General features: G+C 41.2%; 1 protein-coding gene across 1 annotated transcript in view; it reads left to right on the top strand.

The window, feature by feature from the left end:
• The window catches only part of LOC127865155 (eIF-2-alpha kinase activator GCN1-like), a 160670-nt gene that overhangs the window by 79859 nt on the left and 65251 nt on the right, over positions 1-15560 (top strand). The window contains exon 33 of the mRNA XM_052405044.1: positions 14732-14911. Coding sequence (XP_052261004.1) covers positions 14732-14911 — 180 coding nt within the window. The remainder of the gene's footprint in view (positions 1-14731; positions 14912-15560) is intronic.

Below are 15560 nucleotides of genomic sequence, written 5' to 3'. Positions count from 1 at the left end.
CTCTAATAGGGGACAAGGGTTTTGCCTATGAATTGTTGTCATGTTGAGGGCTCTAATGGGAGACAAGGGTTTTGCCTATGAATTGTTGTCATGTTAAGGGCTCTAATAGGAGACAAGGGTTTTGCCTATGAATTGTTTGTCATGCTGAGGGCTCAAATGGGAGACAAGGGTTTTGCCTATGAATTGCCATGTTTAGGGCTCTAATGGGAGACAAGGGTTTTGCCTATGAATTGTTGTCATGTTGAGGGCTCTAATGGGAGACAAGGGTTTTGTCTATGAATTGTTGGTCATGTTGAGGGCTCTAATGGGAGACAAGGGTTTTGCTTATGAATTATTGTCATGTTTAGGGCTCTAATAGGGGCACAGGGCCTATGAATTGTTTGTCATGTTTAGGACTCTAATAGGGGACAAGGGTTTTGCATATGAATTGTTTGTCATGTTGAGGGCTCTAATAGCGGACAAGGGTTTTGCCTATGAATTTTTTGTCATGTTGAGGGCTCTAATGGGAGACTTGGGTTTTGCCTATGAATTGTTGTCATGTTTAGGGCTCTAATAGGGGCCCAGGGCCTATGAATTGTTTGTTATTTTAATAGCTTAATTACGTTACCTGCTATCATATTGCTTACTTACTCCGAAGGATCGTAATTTATCCAGAAACTTTCAGTCCAAAGAATCCCACACTTTTCATAAACCCGTCGGTCAGGTCAGAACGGTCACATAGTGCCATGTAGCCGTGTTACCAAAACGTGATATTACCCAGAAATCACTCTTATTCTGGATGCGTTATACAAAGGCCGACATTTTTGTTATTTACTTAATTGTTGCTTCTGTTTTGCTGGATTCTTCTGTTTAACAGAATAGAGAAGTTTTTGTGTTGTGTTAAAATATTCTCCGTTTATATATCCGTTTATTTCTGTATTGTTTTGTGTTTTTGTTTGTTTGTTCAAGGCAAAATATGCCTCAAACACGTGGTTCATGTGGACACATAAGAGCAGCATGGGACAACCATGTTAGCTGCCTGTCGTGTGCCGGATGTACCCAGGTTAACTGCTGCCCTTTCTGTTAGCATTGGTCTGTAGATACCTGGGCCATCAAGCGTCGACCTTTCAAGAGTCGTAGATGAAACATGCATCGTTCAGATCAAAGTAGGGACTTTTCACCACTTGATCTTGACCATATGCCTTCAGGAGATGCCATGCATCGGTCCTTGCCCGGTGACGACACCGGACAAAATTTGCCCGGTCCGTTCATCGGGAATGACCAGTTGACCGGTCCGGAGACTTCACCGGTCACCGGTCAACATTGACCGGTCCGGTTACCGGTCATGCTATGACCGGTGTCGTCACCGGTCAACCGGTCACTGACCCGTCATGCTATGACTGGTCCGGTCACCGGTCATGTAATGACAGATCCGGTCACCGGGTACAGGTGTGTGCCACAGACCGTTCCGGTCACCGTAGATGTTGACACTACCTTGTCAGTACTCCACAAAGGTACACGCAGCCGCGTTTCTACTGTGAGTCTCAGACGTAAACGCGTAGTGTCTGATGTTTCCGGCTACTCCTCCACCTCGGGCTCGTCGTCGTATGACTCATCGTCTACTTCAACTAGCCCTCATCATTATCGGAGTGGACGTCGTTCACGCTCACCGAGTGTTTCTCGGCGTAGATTGCCTCGTAAAGAGCGATCATGCCAACGCTCTGGGAGACGTTCGATCAGGAAACATCATTCCCAGCGCCGCCGAACAGTGTCTCGGCATCGCAGGGATAAGGGACATAGACCTTCCTCTATTAGGCGCTCTCGGACTCCTAGGTCCCCTAGGCGATCCTTCTCTGAGGAATCTAGTGACACCCTTCCACGTGTGTCGGCCTCTATTTTGGCCTCAACACACACTTCAGCCGTTCCTACAACCACTGAGCATAATTTGTATTCAAACACTAGTTTGCATACATATCAGGCTCAAGGTACAGGGGTTAATCTAACCACTTCGGCTGCGTTTTCAGCCCCACGGGTCTCTTCCACATTGCATAGAAGTATACCCCGGGCTGCCGCTACACCATCAAATCCCAATACTTTGTGGATCCAACAGTCGCCGGGAATCTTTGTCCCTTTTTCGACTGATCCTTTACCAACGACCGCTGGTGTTCAAAGTGAGTCTGCTGACTTGATCTCTGATAGACCTAACTCACCAGCTATATCTTTGATGGTGCCGGAAAACGATCCTCTCATGATAGAAGCGGATGAATCTAGTATTCCTACTTCTGTCTCCACCGGTTTCAATCAATCCAATGCTCCCGCAGACGGTTCGATTGAGGCGGGTTCGGAGTCTAATGAGGCCGAACTTTATTATTTGGCCTCCATCAATCAGGTTTACGAACTAATGTTCAATACCTTAGATGAGGACTTCTGTCCCCGCCCTTCCTTGTCTCTCACAGGATCTACGGTTACCGTTACAGAACAGGTAGCCCGCAGACGGGAGCCCGGCAGGATAAGTAAGGAGACTTCCCGAGTGGATCTCCGCCTTCCTATTGGCTCTTCCACAATGGCTGTTTTCCAGTCACTTGAGCCAGCCAATAAGCCTTCGCCATCTCCATGGAAAGCCCCTAAGGAGCTGACGGAGCCTAAACAGATGGACGGCGGGAAAAGTTATAAGGCCCCGGTACCCGACCCTTCTACCGGTTTGGACCTTTCCAAACTTCCGGTTCCTGATGCTGACATTAGTAAGCTGTCCCTTACAATGCCTTCATCATCTACCCATACAGCAGTCCCTCTTTCCCTGTTGGAAAATTGGGAGCTGAGAGAACGCTGTTCCATAGGTCTGGCTAACCAGCTAGATCTCATGGCAGCCACAGCCTTAGACTTGGTTTGGGAGCTCTCTGATTCAATCCCAGAGGAGCTCCGTGCCTTGTTGACACACCTTTCACGTACTACGCAGTGTTTATCACACAATGCTGCGTCGTCTATGTCTGAGATTTTAAGGCTTCAGAGAGACCTCATCCTCTCTTCCTTGCCCAATAATTTCCTTTTGGAAACAGGCATCAACTCCCTTCGAACTGCTCCACTAACAGCAGATTCTCTTTTCGAAGGGAGGATACAGTCGGCACTTACTGCTGATCGTGAAGATCAGATACATGCCTCCTTAGCTAGGAGCAACTCTGACCAGCGCCCTGTGGTTTTTAAGCGCCCTGCTTCTAAGCCCCCAGGAGCCCCACCGGCCAAGAACGCTAAAAGGGACAGTTTCCCTACTAAGCGTCTGTCTGCTACACGTCAGCCCACAAATAGGCCTCCTTTTCAGAACAGAACATCTTCCTATCGGAAACCGTCTGTAAACCAAAATTGGAGTAAGGGCAAACCCAATGCGGACAAGAAGTCATTTGATCCTTCTTCCGGCAAGGGTGGACCTCCTAAAGGTCAGCCCTAGGTCATACCCCTTTCTACCGCCACAACCTCCGATGCCGGAGGTCCCAGTCGGGGTCAGACTTATGCACTTCGCAAATCGATGGCTCCAAATAACTTCGGACGCGTGGGTTCATTCCCTTGTCACACAAGGCCTCACTTTTCAATTCGAAAAAAGGCCCCCACTCTCTCGCGTCCCAATAGATCTGGTATCTCCGCATCCACAACTTCCAGACTCCATTTTCGGACTCCTGGAAAAACAGGCGGTAGAAAGGGTTCACGACCCCTGTTCTCCAGGATTTTACAGTCGCCTTTTCCATGTTCAAAAGAAAAGCGGCTCCTGGAGACCAGTCATAGACTTAAAAGTGTTCAACACGTTTCTAGTCAAACCTACTTTCAAGATGGAGACTCCTGCCTTCATTCGGCGCTCCATCAAACCCATGCACTGGGGGGTTTCCTTGGACCTGGAAGATGCATTCTTCCATTTTCCTATCCATCCCAACTACCGGAAGTACCTGCGCTTCTCCTTTTGAGGCCAGGTCTACCAGTTTCTGGCGATGCCCTTTGGATTGGCCACAGCTCCACGAGTTTTCGCCAAACTCATGGCCGCAGTGGGCGCACACCTCCGATTACACGGGGTTCAACTGCTGCAGTATTTCAACGATTGGCTCTTACACCAGCTCGATCGTCGACTGCTTCTGCTACACCTAGAGTTCTCTTGGAAGGAGCTCCTCCCTTTAGAACTCCTTCTCAATGCAGCCAAGTCAGACCTCATTCCCTCTCAGGATTTCATATTCGTGGGAATGAATTTTCTGACCCACATCAATCGGGTCAGGGTCTCACCGCAACGTGTATCAGACCTCCTTTTGAAGGTCAGATGGGCGCTGTCACAATCTCATATCACAGCTCAAGATTTCCTCTCACTCAACAGTATCCTGAGCTCTGTAGCAGACTTCGTGCAGTTGGGACGTCTCTTCCTACGTCCTCTTCAGCACTATCTCTCAGCTCGATGGAAATGGTCTCCAGACAATCTGCTAACACAGATTCCAATCCTTCCGTCCTTAGTCCCCCACCTTCAATGGTGGCTAGACGAGGAGACCCTGTTGGCAGGAGTACCGCTTCTTCCCCCGCAACCATCTTTACATCTCATAACGGATGCGAGCATGGAAGGTTGGGGCGCTCACCTGGAACCCCGCAGCCTGACATTATCAGGATTGTGGTCTCCTCGAAATGCGAGCAGTCTTTCTAGCTGTTTTTCAATTCCAATCACATCTTCGGGACTCCTGTGTGATGGTATCGACAGACAACACATCAGTCGTGGCTTACATCCAGAAACAGGGCGGTACACACTCTCACTCTCTGTATCTGGAAACAATGAACTTACTTGTTCTTTGCAAGAGCCTCAACGTCTCTCTCTTGTCCAAACACATACTAGGTCGTCTCAACGCCCTGGCGGACGGTTTGTCTCGCAAACACCAGTTACTTCCATCGGAGTGGACACTTCATCAGGAAGTGGCCAACCAGATTTTCCTCACATTCGGTTATCCACTGGTCGACCTGTTTGCGACCAGAGACAACCACAGACTTCCTCTGTATGTGAGTCCAGTGTACGAACCAGCAGCGTGGGCGGTAGAGGCGCTTTCGTTCGATTGGGATCAACTGTATGCTTATCCCCCACCCATTCTAATTCCCCAAATCTTAGGGAAAATCAGTGTGAGCTCTTGCCGGATCCTCCTGATAGCCCCTTGGTGGCCCAGGAGATCCTGGTTCAACGACCTTCTCGGTCTCCTGTGCGAATTTCCCAGGGAACACCCACACAGGTCAGATCTCCTATCTCAGAGAGGCAGACTTCACGTGGATCCAGACATGTTCCACTTACACGTCTGGCCGTTATCAGGCAATCCCTGCAGAAGAAACGCTTTTCTGTCAGGGCTTCAACGCTCGTTGCCTCTGCAAGGAGAAAGTCCACCAGAGCAGTCTATGATGCTGGCTGGAAACTCTTCTCTAATTGGCGTGTTCGAGGGAAAATTGATCCCCTCAATCCCTCTGCTAGACGCATAGCGGATTTTCTAATCTATCTCTTTGATGATAAGAAACTTTCTCTTAGCTCCATTAAAGGATACAGATCTGTGCTTTCGCATACCTTGGCTTTTCGTAAGTCATCACAAGTCTGTGCTGACCCAGCCATTTCGGAACTGATCTTAGCCATGGAACTTAAACGTCCTGTGTTTCGTTCTCTTACCCCCAAATGGGATTTGGCTTGTGTTCTTGGATCGCTTATTAAAGCTCCCTATGAGCCCCTTAATCAGGCTTCTTTACAGTTCCTAACCTGGAAGACCGTTTTCCTTCTTACCATGGCTTCATCCAAACGTAGAAGTGAAATTCATGCTCTTTCTATCGAAGAAAGCCATCTTTGTTTTGATTCCTCCGATGGCTCTTTCACTTTGTTGTGTCAGCCAGGATTCCTTGCTAAAAATCAACTCCCCTCAATGGCTTCTAAACCCTTCAAGGTCTTTCTAGAACTTGTGGAAATGAAGATGAAGATAGACTCCTCTGCCCTGTCAGGTCTTTGAAGTTCTATCTTAGTAGAGTTAAGTCTATTCGAGGTTCTCGCAAGTGACTCTTCATTCCCTTAAAAGGGGGGGGGGGGGGCGATGTGTCTGCGGCTTCTATTTCCCGTTCGGTAGCCTCGACTATAAAAAGGGCTTATTCTTCTCTTTCTTCAAGGGATTCATCCCTTTTTAAGATTAGACCGCATGAATTACGAGCAATGTGGGCTTCGTGGGCGTATATTAATCATACACCACTCTCTGACGTGCTTCAAGCTGCTTTCTGGTGGAATCAGACCACTTTTTCATCTTTTTATCTTCGTTCTCTGGAGTGCCAACAGGACAACTTGTATTTGTTGGGCCCCCTTGTGGTTGCACAAACAGTAGTATCTTCTACGGCATAGGTATATTACGCTTATCCGTGAATTAAGTTAATACCGTAATAACGAAGATTAGCTGAGAACCCGAGATATGGGTTCCGCTGTGATGGGGAGATTTTCGCGAACCTTCCCGCCGCAGCTGCAAAGTCAGCAATATGATAGCAGGTAACGTAATAAAGCTATTAAAACAAATTTTTCTAGTAAAATTCATTTTAATTAGTAATTACTTACCTGCTATCGGTAAGTCCCACCTCGCACCCCGCTCTTCGTCTAATATTTTCATATTGTTTATTGGAATAAGAGTGATTTCTGGGTAATATCCCGTTTTGGTTACACGGCTACACGGCACTATGTGACCGTTCTGACCTGACCGACAGGTTTATGAAAAGTGTGGGATTCTTTGGACAGAAAGTTACCGGATAAATTATGATCCTTCGGCGTAAGTAAGCAATATGATAGCAGGTAAGTAATTACTAATTAAAATGAATTTTACTAGAAAAATTTGTGTTTAGGGCTCTAATGGGGACAAGGGTTTTGCCTATGAATTGTTTGTCATGTTTAGGGCTCTTATGGTGGACAAGGGTTTTGCCTATGAATTGTTGTCATGTTGAGGGCTCTAATGGGAGACAAGGGTTTTGCCTATGAATTGTTTGTCATGTTGAGGGCTCTAATAGCGGACAAGGGTTTTGCCTATGAATTGTTTGTCATGTTGAGGGCTCTAATGGGAGACAAGGGTTTTGCCTATGAATTGTTGTCATGTTGAGGGCTCTAATGGGGGACAAGGGTTTTGCCTATGAATTGTTGTCATGTTGAGGGCTCTAATAGGGGACAAGGGTTTTGCCTTTGAATTGTTGTCATGTTGAGGGCTCTAATGGGAGACAAGGGTTTAGTCTATGAATTGTTTGTCATGTTTAGGGCTCTAATAGGAGACAAGGGTTTTGCCTATGAATTGTTGTCATGTTTAGGGCTCTAATAGGGGACAAGGGTTTTGCCTATGAATTGTTGTCATGTTGAGGGCTCTAATGGGAGACAAGGGTTTTGCCTATGAATTGTTGTCATGTTGAGGGCTCTAATGGGGGACAAGGGTTTTGCCTATGAATTGTTGTCATGTTTAGGGCTCTAATAGGGGACAAGGGTTTTGCCTATGAATTGTTGTCATTTGAGGGCTCTAATGGGAGACAAGGGTTTTGCCAATGAATTGTTTGTCATTTGAGGGCTCTAATGGGAGACAAGGGTTTTGTCTATGAATTGTTTGTCATGTTGAGGGCTCTAATAGGAGACAAGGGTTTTGCCTATGAATTGTTGTCTGTTTAGGGCTCTAATGGGGGACAAGGGTTTTGCCTATGAATTGTTTGTCCTTTTATCAGGGATCAAGCTAGACTCCAATTTTTAGTGAGGCTGTTTTCTGAGAAGACCCGAGCTATTGTCATAGCCAGCTCGTCGTCCGCCGTAGGCGATGTGCTAAAACCTTAACATTGGCCATAACTTTTTAAATATTGAAGATAGCACCTTGATATTTGGCATGCATGTGTTTCTCATGGAGCTGCACATTTTGAGTGGTAAAATTTCAAGGTGAACATCATCCTTCAAGGTCTAAGGTTGAAAAAAAACAAAGTCAATGGAAGTAATAAGCTTTAAATGGTCATAGTTATCTGACCTACCCACGCATATAGTTTTGTTAAATAAATCAAAGCGGCGCAGTAGGCGGCATTGTGTTTCTGACAAACGCATTGTGGTTAAAGTCCAAGATCATCCTTTACGGTCTACGGTAAAAAATACAGATTGAAGGTAAATAAGCTTTAAAAAGAGAGAAAATTATTCAATTTTGAACATGGCCACTTTATATATTTGGCATGCATGTGTATCTCATGGAGCTGCACATTTTGATTGGTGAATCTACAGTCACAGTAGTGGCTTTTAATTATTTGCTACTATTGTTACAGACAATTATTTTCAAGGGAAGTAGTTTATATAATTATAAATCTCATATTATATATTTGCTTACCAAGAATTGAAGTTCTTTTCACAGTTACTGTACAGATTTATTATTTTGATTATTTATAACCCAAATTATTGATTTGTGAATTTTTTTTTTAATGATATAATTATAATTTCTTTGATGTTCATTACATACCTGTGGAATTATGTCCATAGATACATGATCAACTCGTGCTATGATCTCTTTTAAACCACAGGCCTTGGTTGTCAGTGATATCTGACATGGTCATAATTGACTGTGAGATTCTCCCCCCCCCCCCCCCCCCCCCCCTATACCTGCTGACAAATGATTAATAGAAATGTTATTTCAATGCGGCACAGTAGGGGGCATTGTGTTTCTGACAAACACATGTCTTGTTGGGTCACTGGGTCATAGGTCAAGGTCACTGTGACCTCTAAAAAAAAAAAAATTCTGACAAGCTTTTGCAGCCGAGCGTGGCACCTGTTACAGTACAGGCAACGTGTACTTTGACAAACGCCACTCGTCGCGGTGTTCATTTTACGGTGTTCGCTTACCAAACGACCCCCGCGATGGGTGTTCAGATCAAATATTCGCGGGGGCCGTTTTCAATAAGGTGGACACCGCGAATCACCGCGGACCCATTATATCTACCGCGGTGTTCATCGTGTTCGCTAAAAATAAAATAATTAAATATAAACGTAAATTATTGATCCCTTTCATTTAAAGCGGGTATATACGTTGTTGTCAAATATTTATGAATTTATATAAAATGTGTAATAAACTTATTATATATATATATTTAAATATAAATTAAAATAAAAGTAAAGAAGAACGTGTCGAAAAATGCGAAATAAGCCAGATATTTAATTCTGAAATTTAAAACGGCTGAACAGCCGAATTCGCTAGCATGTAAACCAAACATGTACGATGTGAATCTAAACTTAGTTTAACGGTTTATTTGAATTCCTGCAACGATATCTATTCATACGACACACAAACACTAACTCCGATCCTAATGCAAAGACGAATGCTTCGGTTATTGTAGGAAAATATGTACGTCACAATCGACTCGGGGCGCTAATTTTCTTTGCTGCATTTTATGAAATTCGGCTTTAATGTGTAATTTTTCTTGCCTATTTTGTGTTATTGTAACATATTTTATCAATGTATTACAATTACAATTAAACACATATAAAAATCGTATATACCCGCTTTAAAGCGATAATGAATACAAGTAAATATAGTCTATTTTTATGTACATGATGGTCGAAGGATATTTTAAGTATTTAACGTAATATTATGCGCATCTAACAATATATGCAATGTGTATAGGTGTCTATCGCAACCGTCGGTTATTTTTTGGTGTTGTCACTTTACATAAACTTATATCTATGAATGCAGCATCAACATTCTAAAACGATATCCCGGAAAAATCAAAAAATCATTTGAATATCAATTGTACTTTCGTTATGATTCGGGGTACGATGTGAACCTAAATTTCATTTTAGTGCAGATTCATTCATACGTCACAAAGACACAAATTTGTTTTACGGATCATTTCGGCTTAGAGGACTGAACTGTCATGAAAAATATCGAATATTATATTTTTTTATTAACCACTGGAAGCAAGACGAGTTGTAGATAATTGGTCAGTTACCATATTTTAACTAAATATTTTGACCAGTTTCCCTTTTTCAACTCAATTCAACAGTCGAAAATGCGCATAATATCAATCTAAAACATATTGGCGACAACAAAATGCGGTGTGTTTTATCCAGAAGCCCTGGCGGAAAATGTATGGCGTGACAGTGTTGTGCCTAAGGTTAATGAACTTCTTCGCCGCCAGGGTAGAGAGGAGAGACGAATGAGGAGAGATGCGGGCACATCTGCCGACATCAACGGGTACATGGAGGACCTGCACGGCATGCTTCCCGAGATAAACACCTCATGCGACACTTCGCTTCTGTCGCTTCTGAACAACAGCATGTGAATACTTCTACTGAATGTAAATTATGTAAATACTGTATATATTTTTCTGTCGCTTCTGAACAACAACATGTGAATACTTCTACTGAATGTAAATTATGTAAATACTGTATATATTTGATATTCACTGTGCATTTCGAATAAATACCGACTTTATAATGTTGTTGTTATTACGTACATACATGTATATACAGGATTCTATCTATTAAATAATGCAATGTTATATGCTAAGGGGAAGACGCAGGAAAAACAAAAACAAACAATTAATTCAACATGAACGAATATCACGAGTTGTTATCAAATATTCATAACCTGATATGTAAATTTATAACCGGTAACAAATCTTTATAAATAATAACTAACTTGAAAACGAAGGATGACATGGGCTACGTTAGAAAGTAAATATTGATTAGATCAATATAAAATATCTTACATCAGATATTGTTCACAACTAGCCATGCAAAGCATTGAGAACAAGCGGAAATGTCAGCAGAAAAAGTCGGGAAGAAGCACAAAAAGTTACAAACGAACAAAACAACTCTAACAAAAATACCGCATGAAAGAGAATGATCCGGAATATCATTCTCTATATACATGCTATATTTACTAATTTTGAACTTCTTTCAAAGATCTTAAAGAACTTTATTTCAACAAACGAGTCCAGTGCTGAAATGGAAGAAACCTGAAAGACACAAAATATAATCTGTTAAAATACATGTATATGAATAGAAAAACCCAACAGTTTACGATTGCAGTCGTTGCAATCGACAGTTGACAATTTCTAAATTTCGTAGCATACTGATGCAGTACGTTATTTCAGACAGTACAGGCGGACGCAAATAAATTATTTAATACTCACTTTCTTTATAACTCTATATGTGTTGTTAAAAAACGGCGATTGAATTGCTTAACACCATACAAGTTAATAGACTTGATGATCTAAGCGCTTTAATTACGTTTCCGACTTTACGTGCTGTCCGAATTTAAAGTGATGGGCATTTTGTTACTGTTGAATTGAGCTGAAAAGAAACGGGTGAAAACAATAAGTTATAATGAATGTGGTATCTGAAATTATCTACAACTCATCTTGTTACCGGTTGTTTATAAAAAATATATATTATTTTCGATATGTTACATGACTCACCCATCCCTCTAAGCTGAAATGATTCGTAAAACCAAATTGTGTCATTGTGTCGTATGAAAGAATCTGCATGAAAACTACATTTAGACTCGCATCGTACATCGATTCATTTCTGTCGTAAGTTGTCAAAACGAAAGTACGTTGATATTCAAATGGATTATTTTTCTTTTCGGGATATTGTTTAATTATGTTGATGCTGCATTAACAAATGCAAGTGTATATCGAGCAAAAACACAAAAAATAAACAACGGTTACGATACACACCTACATTGTATATTGTAAATACTGTTAGTTGCCCATAATATCACTTTAAGTACGCATAAATTTGCACATACATGTAGTTTATTATGTTCATTTGTACATTGTACATGTACATGTAAATTTAAAACTCTTGAATGACCATCGCAGACAGGTATTACATGTATCAATGGCCGCGCGGCATTGCGGTGATCACGGGTGTTCCAGTTAATGATGACGTGCAATCGCGGCGATTTCGGGTGTTCGCCGAACACCGCGGTCAGTAGCGTGTCCGCCCCCCGCGAAATGTCACCCATCGGGAAAATTGAACACCGCGGACACGCGTTTTTGTCAAAGTACACGTTGCCTGTACTGTATGCGGTGCTCTTGTTGGGAGAAGCCACTTCTCCCTAAGCTCTGGAGAGGGAGAAGTGAGGCAGTTTTAGGGAGAAAGGGATCTTTTGCGTTCACCAATGGACCATTGTGAACCATGACCCAGGAGTTTCACTGGCCCGAAAAAAGTTATTGCCTCTTTTTCGAAGTGTGAAAATTGTCTGTTATTCCAACCTTATTAATAAGAACAATCATTTTGGACAATTATTAAAAGAAACCTTACTACATTACATTAGACTAATGTCATTGACTGTATTATCACTTTAAAAAGTATGTTAATACATAAAAAACTATAAGTACCTTCATAAGTCATACCTTCATAAGTCTTAATAAGCTTTATTTGTATATAAATAACTTTTTTTCAACTTGATAAACAACACAGATAACCAAAATAATATAAAAATGTTAACATCAATGTAACAGTATGCTGCATAAATGTTTCAAAATTAACTATTTAATTTTAAACATAGACTCACACCAATGTACATCATTTGAAAGGGAAAAAGAAAACATCACAAAATAAAGCATATCACTTCAAATTAGTGCTGCAACAATATACCGGTATATCGGTATATATCGCAATACGCAATCCGCATATTGTATAACATTACGATTTTCATCATACCGGTACGAAAATTTTACAAAAATTCATTCACATTTTGTCCAGAAAAGCCATCCGAAATAATGATAACAAGGTAAACAAAACAAAGCAGTGTAAATATTTTTTTTTGTAAAAAAAGCATTCTGAGAATAATATTATACGGAGTAACGTTGTTACATCGGAGCATTCGTTGGATGCTTTTGAACAGATTATCGTTGAATTAATTGCGCACAGCTGTAAATGTTTCGTTCAATTCTGAATTGAGCATTATTAAATTTGTAATCCAAATTTCGGAAATACGCTTCAAAATTTTAATGCTAATGTGACAATAAAAAATTATAGCGTCAAATAAAAAGTGCTTTATCCTTTGTCTCAATAAAAAGCGCGCGAAAATTATACAGACATGTAGGACGTCGCATGGAAAGTATGGGTGTCTTTTGTGTTGTATAAAATGGGAACATCACGTCAGGTGAATTACGCGTGTTGAGTGGAAAAAAACGCCCTGGTTGGACGTTATTTCATCACATCTTTAAATAGTAACAAATGCCAAAATGTATTTGATACTTAAGAAAAGTTGCGAATGTTTGTGTTTCTTGTTATTCTTGAGCACATTTACCGGTATATAGTAAATATTTACCAAAATTTGCTTTAAAACTGGAATATACGGGATTATCGGGTAATTGGCAAGTTTTAATTTTGGTACAAGTTAGCAATATATTGCGATATATTGCAATACGGGTTTTTGAACTGACAATATATTGCAATATGGTTTTTGGTGTATTGTTGCAGCACTACTTCAAATTGTTAAACAGTTATATTTGGTCATTTGGACATGATATACATCAGCTTTGACAGCTTCTGTTGTTAAAACGTTTTCTGTAAGTGGTGGATGATTTTAAGGCTCAAATAAATGAATGTTTTTCACGCATATTTCATGACAGAAAGGCCCAGATAATTGCCACCATTCATTCTAGTTGCCTGAAATATCATAAAACATAGTTTTACTAACTATCAACAACAAACCAACACATAAATGTCCCTATCTTTAAATGTCCGAATTTTGAACATATCCGGAATATAGTACATCGAGTGAACGGTTTACTTTTGATTTCCAAAATTGTTGGTTTCTTAATCAAACTTTACCTTTCCCAAAACATTATAATAATGAAACTATTAAACAGAAATGTTCACAAATTCCTGTTGACACAAGATTTCATGTGTTTTTGTGGAGAAATTGTTTTTGTTAAATGCTTTTGCCAGGCCCGTGGTATTGTTTCAGTGGTTAAGAAATAGCGGCCCTAATAATCGTTATAATTTTTTATCGTGGTGACAGTTTGTCACAGTGTTACTTTATTTATTGCTAACTATCATAAAGGAGCCGTTAATCCGATAATAACCCCCATTAAACTTGACAATTGCAGTATAAACAGTAAAAACACTTACACGCTTCAGTGATTTCACACTGCTTGGTCAAGAGATTTCTGCCAAATACCCAAGTGACAAGCGCTGTGAATGGTTGCTTATCAATTTTCAATAGGTAATTTACTACGCCAGGGGGCGGAGTTTTGTCGATTCGGTCAGTTGATTGACTTTGGCGTGTATTCGGTAATAAACAGAAGCCACTTAGATAGCGCTGCGGATGTGATAATTGCCAGATTTTAGGGCAAAGTGAATATCGCCGGTGCTTTTTGATCGGGCGATTAAAGGGAAGCCACGGCGATATAATCTCCCAAATCGCCCAGTTGCTTGATCCCTGACTATTATGGCTCTAATGTGGAAAATGGTGGAAAGCCTATGCATATACAATTTTTGTTATGCATGATAATTGTAAAATGTGTGCGTGACAATAAATTTGATTCCATAAAGACTTTCAGTCAAACTTTTATTATTTGTGTTTTGCTCTGGAGAATGAAAATAGAGATCATTTTCTGAACTTTATCCTAAAAGATGACCACAGAAAAAATTATTTTAGCCTGTCCAATACACAGCAGCATTTACAAGAGTACCTTGCCATTTCATAATAGCTGAAAGATAGTATAAAATATGTTGAAGCGAAACACTGTAGTTCTCAAAATGCTCAATGCACAGGTGCTGTTGAGTTGCTGGGCTCCATGGCGTACTGTGCCCCTAAGCAGCTGTCTGCCTGCCTGCCCAACATTGTGCCCAAGATCACTGAGGTGCTCACCGACTCCCACGCACGGGTACAGAAGGCTGGATCTCAGGCCCTCAGGCAGATTGGCAACGTCATACGCAATCCCGAGATTCTTGGTAGGCTGGTTAAAAGTAAAATAAATAAATGCTTGTGGCATGGAAATGGAAGTTTTGTGTTATATTGCTTTGCATCAGTCCGTCAGTTGGTTGGTCAGTCAATTGGTCAGGCTGTAGACCATTTGTTTGCCACACAATCTCTATAGCAAGCTGTGACCTGAAATCCTACATATTTGTTATATGTTTCCTTGAGATAGAAGATCAATGTCTATTTATAGGTCAACAGATTTTAGATTACATACGCTGGTAACATAAACTTTGTTGCCCTGACAATCATAGGAATTGGTATGCTGGTTTCCTGGGATATATGGAAGATGACTAAGTCAAGGTCATAAGGGCATTAAATATATACAGCAATCTTAAATTATTTCCCATAGTGAAAACTTTGCTGACAGTTGCTGATAGTTAGGGGGCATACATGGTATGCGAACATCTTTTGTATTCATTCCTTTAGGACTATGAACATAATCTGAAGAATTGCACTGACCCCCAAATCTCTTGGCATAGGGCCAATTAACCTGATGGGAAGCATGCAAATACACTACCTCACTTGGCCCAAATACGAACATTGTGAAGCTTAATCTGGAACTCAATCACCAGCATTTAACAAATCAGAATCAAGGCTGAAATAACAAAACATTTGTTTGGT

The sequence above is a fragment of the Dreissena polymorpha genome, chromosome 1 (assembly GCF_020536995.1).
Source record: "Dreissena polymorpha isolate Duluth1 chromosome 1, UMN_Dpol_1.0, whole genome shotgun sequence".
Lineage (NCBI taxonomy): Eukaryota > Metazoa > Mollusca > Bivalvia > Myida > Dreissenidae > Dreissena > Dreissena polymorpha.
The sequence above is the reverse complement of the archived record's forward strand: the minus strand, read 5'-3'. Positions and strand labels throughout refer to the sequence as shown.